This window comes from Marmota marmota, unplaced genomic scaffold (genome assembly GCF_001458135.2).
Source record: "Marmota marmota marmota unplaced genomic scaffold, marMar, whole genome shotgun sequence".
Classification (NCBI taxonomy): domain Eukaryota; kingdom Metazoa; phylum Chordata; class Mammalia; order Rodentia; family Sciuridae; genus Marmota; species Marmota marmota.
Genome location: NW_025999949.1, coordinates 4214646 through 4220039, shown reverse-complemented (window position 1 = coordinate 4220039; position 5394 = coordinate 4214646). Strand labels below are relative to the sequence as shown.

The 5394-nt window shown below is 43.1% G+C and overlaps 1 protein-coding gene across 2 annotated transcripts in view; it reads right to left on the bottom strand.

The window, feature by feature from the left end:
• Positions 1 to 4920, bottom strand: part of Odf1 (outer dense fiber of sperm tails 1) — a 9188-nt gene extending 4268 nt beyond the window's left edge. The window contains exon 1 of one of the 2 annotated variants that reach the window (XM_015486480.2): positions 4462 to 4920. In XM_015486480.2, the coding sequence (XP_015341966.1) occupies positions 4462 to 4781 (320 nt within the window). In that variant the 5' untranslated portion in view covers positions 4782 to 4920. The remainder of the gene's footprint in view (positions 1 to 4461) is intronic. The other variant, XM_015486481.2, reaches the window with a different exon arrangement.
• Between the last annotated feature and the right edge of the window lie 474 nt (positions 4921 to 5394).

The following is a 5394-nucleotide window of genomic DNA, read 5'->3' as shown; positions in this document are numbered from 1 at the left end:
CCCCCCCACCCCCAAGTTTCAGATTCAGTTGCTCTGGTGTGGAGTTGAGAATTTGCATTTCTAATAAGTGCCAGGTGACTCTGCTAATGCTGATCCAGGGACTACACTTTGAGAATCACTGGCCAGGTGGTGAGGTACATGAATTTCTCACTCAGGTGAATGTGTCTTCAAGTCAGGGCTCCACGATGTCTCAGTGATCAAGATGGTTGCCCTAGATCTGATTCATCAACTATATGATGATAGAGATAATAGCAGCCCAAAGGCACACTAGGAGAATTAAATGAATGTGAATACTGGGTACGTAGACATTACTCAATAAAGAAAATTCTTCTTCATCATTCCTTCTGTAAACGAACTTACCCAAAATCTGAGGGTTTTTTTTTTTCTTTCTTTCTTTCTTGATAAAGGAAGCAACTTCAGAAAGCTTTTATTTTTTTTCAAGTAACCAATGCTATTGGTGCAAAACAAATAAACAAAAAACCCCAACAACTTCTCCAATACTACTTTCAAAACCAACACATCACATTTTATTTTTATTAGAATGTAATTATTTTTTTCTATACCAGTTAATAAAAAACCAAGACCCAGGGCTGGGGATATGGCTCAGTTGGTAGAGTGCTTGCCTCGCATGCACCAGGCCCTGGGTTCTGATCCCCAGCACCACAAAAAACAAAACAAAACAAAAACCAAGACCCAGACAAAATCTGAGTTTTTAAGTGACCAAGGCCCAAGTCCTATATCATTAAACAATAAGGTCAAACTAAATAATAGAAATGATTTTCACCAGCTGGGTATGGTGACACATAGCTGTAGTCCTAGTTACTCAAGAGGCAAGAGGATTGTAAGCTTGAGGCCAGCCTCGGTGATTCAGTGAGGTTCTATTCCAAAATAAAATGAAGGACTGGAGGCGTAGCTCAGTGGTATAGCTCCCCTGGGTTCCACCCCTAGTCTCTCTCTCTCTTTCACACACACACACACACACACACACACACACACAAAGAATGTTTTAGGCTTAGGTGGCAACTCCTAGCCTTGCAACCAAGGGGGACTGGGCTCCAAGACAACGGGTACAAAGAGATTATGATGAGAGAGCAACCAGGGGCCAGCTCTTCTGTCTCTCAGAGGACACAGGGAAGCTGGCTCTCTGTGGAAAGCCAGTCTTTACCAGTCATAAAGCCCCAGTCTGACCCTGACTCACTGACTGAGAGAAGACTCAATGAAAACCTCAAACTCATGAGTGTGGGGGGAGTCCAGAAAAGAAATGAGAGGGCAGGTTTTTGAAGTTTTGAGATGGCAGGCCTCCTGGGGGGACTTTGAAGGGAATTTCTTGTTGAGATTTAGGCCAACCACAGGCTCTTAGGTGAGTGGATGGAAGCACAGCTTCAGGATTCATTTCTAGGTACCAAAGAAGGGTACAGAGGGTGAGGCCAGTGTAGCTCAAGGTACAACTGTAAACCAAGATTCATCTGGCCGCAGGACTAGTGCCGGTGTCAAAGCCACACCTGCATCTGTTCATGAGGTCATAAACTATGGTCAGGATTGAAGATGGGTTGGAGCTGGTTTATTCCTCCAGCTTTAGTATTGAGGAAAGGGAACCCCATGAAGTGCTGTGGCTGATCAGGTACAAACTTAAGGCAGGATGATGTGGGATTTCCCCAAAGGAAACCAAATTCAGTTACCTCAGTCCTTCTAGATCCAGAAGAGTGAGGATGAGTCAGGGGCATGGCTAGTGCTTCGGGCATAAAAGGTAATTGGGGAAGGAACAGGCATACTGAAAAAGCTAAAGAAACCAAAGTGCTAAATTGGGTACCTACTAAGGAAGACACTGCCTCCTCTACCCCAACCCCTGTGGTACTGGGGATAAAACCCAGGGCCTTGCAAGTACCCAGGGTGTTCAGGCAGTCTACCACAGACCTGCACCCACAGTTCCTTTGTATTTCATTTTGAGACAGAGTCTTGCTATGTTGTCCAGGCTGACCTCAAACTTGGTATCTTCCTGCTTCAACCTCCCATGTAGCAGCTAGGAGTACAGGTGTTTGCTACCACACCTGGCTGACACTGACTTTTGAAGCAGCTACTCAAGCAAGAATGGATACAAGGCCATGGATACCACAAAAAAAAAAAAAGTAAGAAAGAAAAGAAACAATGGAAGTGAGTTGGACCCTCTATGCCTGGTCTAAAGAAAACACTATATATATAAAATACATATACGTATATATCCATCTAGCCATATGTTATATGTATGTTATATATTATATGAATATTATATATTATATAAATGACAGATACTCAAGAATGTTCAAGAAACTTATGGATGAAATTTAAAAATTTTTGGCCAAGAGTTTTTACTCATTATTAGAGTCATACCCAGACACATAACAGATTGACTCTCGCATACAAAGTAATTTCAGTGGGGCGGAGGCAACTACAGACTAGGAACATAGAACCTTCTGGACAACCCAGAATGACATCTGAAAGATATGTCATAACTAACCAACGACTCAGCATTCTTTAAAAGGGTGAAAGGTCATGTGAATATGAATTCTAAATCCACAAAGCCTTGGACAAGATTTCACACCAAAGATTGTTTTTAAAAAAGTTAACTCAACATAATATTTCTGGATCTCTTTAGTCATGGATCAGGAGCTAGCTTAAAGATAAGAAAGAGGAGGTATTCCACCGGAAGAAAAAAATATTAACAGTGTGAGTCCTCTGGGATTGGAGCTGGGATCACAGCTGAACATTTTCACCTCTATTCAGGAAAATTGAAGATTTAGGTTTACAGGTGACACTAAGCCCTTTTGGATAGGGAGATGTCAAGCTGTCAGAAATAGAGCATAGAAATTTCACAAAGTAGTATGAATGGGAAGAAAAGTATCTGGGAGGAGAAAAAAAGAGGGCAAAAGCCTGAGGTCATTTCTAAAATGGTCTCAAAGTTATCCATTCAGAGATCCAGGAATTAATGTAAGGAATCACCAGCTTCGAATCCTGCTGCTGGCACGGGAAAACAAACAAAAACAGCCAAGACCCAGACACTGTCAGAATAAGCATCACAAACTAGAGAAAGCATCACCTCTTGTATGAACTACTCTGCTGGGAATTAAAGCTGGGCCAACTGAGCACCAAAAAATAGGGTCTCTAAAGTGGGATAAGGAGCCTGATGGCAAAGGGCAGAGAGGCATTGCCCTGAGGGGTGTGGGAAGAGGGGAGCTCAGAAGACCCGAGGTATAGAGGGAGTGGGCATAGACCTGCCCACAAGGAGCCCTTCCTCACAGTGTGAACAGTTTATAAACTTGATTCCCTAAGGAGTAAAAATAAACAGTGGTTCAAAGAATATGTGGATGAATCTGTAGGTGAATGCTCCATTTCAGCCTATGGGGAGGGGTCAGTCCTGATCTTTGGCCAAGGCTGATAACCTCGACAATTACTGTCCAATTACCCTTCCGATGAAACACCACTGTCACTGTTGCCAAGGGACCTCTCCTACATACCCACCCACCCACCGTTCATCTATTTTTCTAGGCATCTTACCTTTCTATGCTTATCTTTTAAAAAAATAGGACCATATTAAACAGTTTTTCTAGATTTGCTTTTTTCACTTACCACCATCAATACGTAAAAATGCTTTGTCCATCCGTTTAACATCTACATACCGTCCCAATGTTTAGGTGGGCCATAATTTATTTAGCCAGAGGACAACTCTCTCCACCACTGTTTTCATCAGTAGTAGCAGACTTATATAGACAGAGATTTCCTTCTTTACTCCAGGCAAAAAAGAAAATATGATCAAAACTAAAACATTTTTTAGATTCTCCAATTCCATGGAAACCCAACTCAAGTCTCCTCTGAAAGGGGCAACTGAGTTCTGTAGATTATTTCCACAGCTTTTTCTGGAGTTGGAGGGGAAAGCCAATGTAATGGCCTCAACTCCAGAGGAACTGTAAGTCTTTGGAGTTGGGAGGAAGGGGAGAAAGATTTTCCTACAAAATGAAGGAAATGCCTCTATTGTTCAATTTATTCTCCTTCTCCTAAAGCCTCTGGCAAACATTAAGGATTTGATCAATTATTATTACTTGTCCTGCAGACATTTCTGTAAGTCCAAATACACTCAAATCACTTTACTCATAACCAGAAAAAATGTCTCGTTTGCTGCCTCCAATAGCTTTTTAATGACACCCCCTATTTCTTTTCCTCATTAAAGCCACCTAATTTGTCAAGTTGGCACTCCCGCTATAAACCACCAGCTGCCCTCAACATCGTTACATTGTCTTTGGAGAATCTCACCATTCCCATTATGGACCCATTGACTCTTCTTAAATCTTTCCTAAGTCACTAGAGTCATTATCTTGAACATTTTTTTTTATCTTTGTTCAAGTATCAATTGTCCCCCCCCCCCCCCTTTTATTTCAACTGATGAGGATGAGAAACCAACTCTAAAGATCTAAAAGTGAGTTCTCTCACTTGGCAAGCTCTCTCTTTTCGTCCTCGATGGCTCTGATGGCTTTCCTCTCCAAACTCCTGAGGGACGGGCGAAGGCAGTACAGCTTGTAGTCACACAGGCAGCACGGGTAGAGGTCACACAGGCCGCAGGAACGCGATCGCTTCGAGTAGCACAGGCAGTACGGGTAGGGATGCAAGTCACAGCAGCAGTACGGGTGCATGTACAAGTCGCACAGGCATCGGGTGCTGAATTCATCGATGCATCTCAACTGTCTTAATTCTCTGTCCACCTTCTTTATGTCCCTTCTAACACTGTCCAAAAGACAACTCAGTGCAGCCATTACAGTCACACCTTATTGTTCAGTGAGTACCTTTGGGAAATGGCACTCAAGGGAAAAAATTGTTCTAAGCTCTTCTCAGAGGTTTCTTTTAAAAATAAATGAGACTCACATGGCTCACTTACTTTAAGGCTTGTATTCTGTGACCTCACCATCCTCTGAGTATGTCATAATCTTCTGGTTGCCATGTGAACCAGACCCAGTCACACTCTCCAGAGACCCTCCTGAGAGCTACAGAGATACTCTCAGAAACATACTCATGTTGAGATTTCATTCACCTTCACATGGGGTGTCTCCCAAGCAATCCTGGCTCCTGGGTTCACGGGATTAAACTTGAACGTCCCTGACTTGTGTGTGCTCTGAGGATGAGCCATGGCTTGCCAGTGCTGATCTTGGTGCGCCCATGGCAGGAGCTGCCTGGTTCCTTTATCAATGCCCTTCTGCCCGAGGCTCAGTCTTGCTCTTTTTATTCTGGGATCCATTCTGGTTCCAGGCAGGAAGAATATTATAAAGAACTTTCATGTAGTTCTCTTTATCCTGTCAAGTCCTCATCAAGTCAGCCTTTGTCCTTGACCTTCTGAGTCCCAATGTCCAGTCCTGCCCATTCCCCCCACCC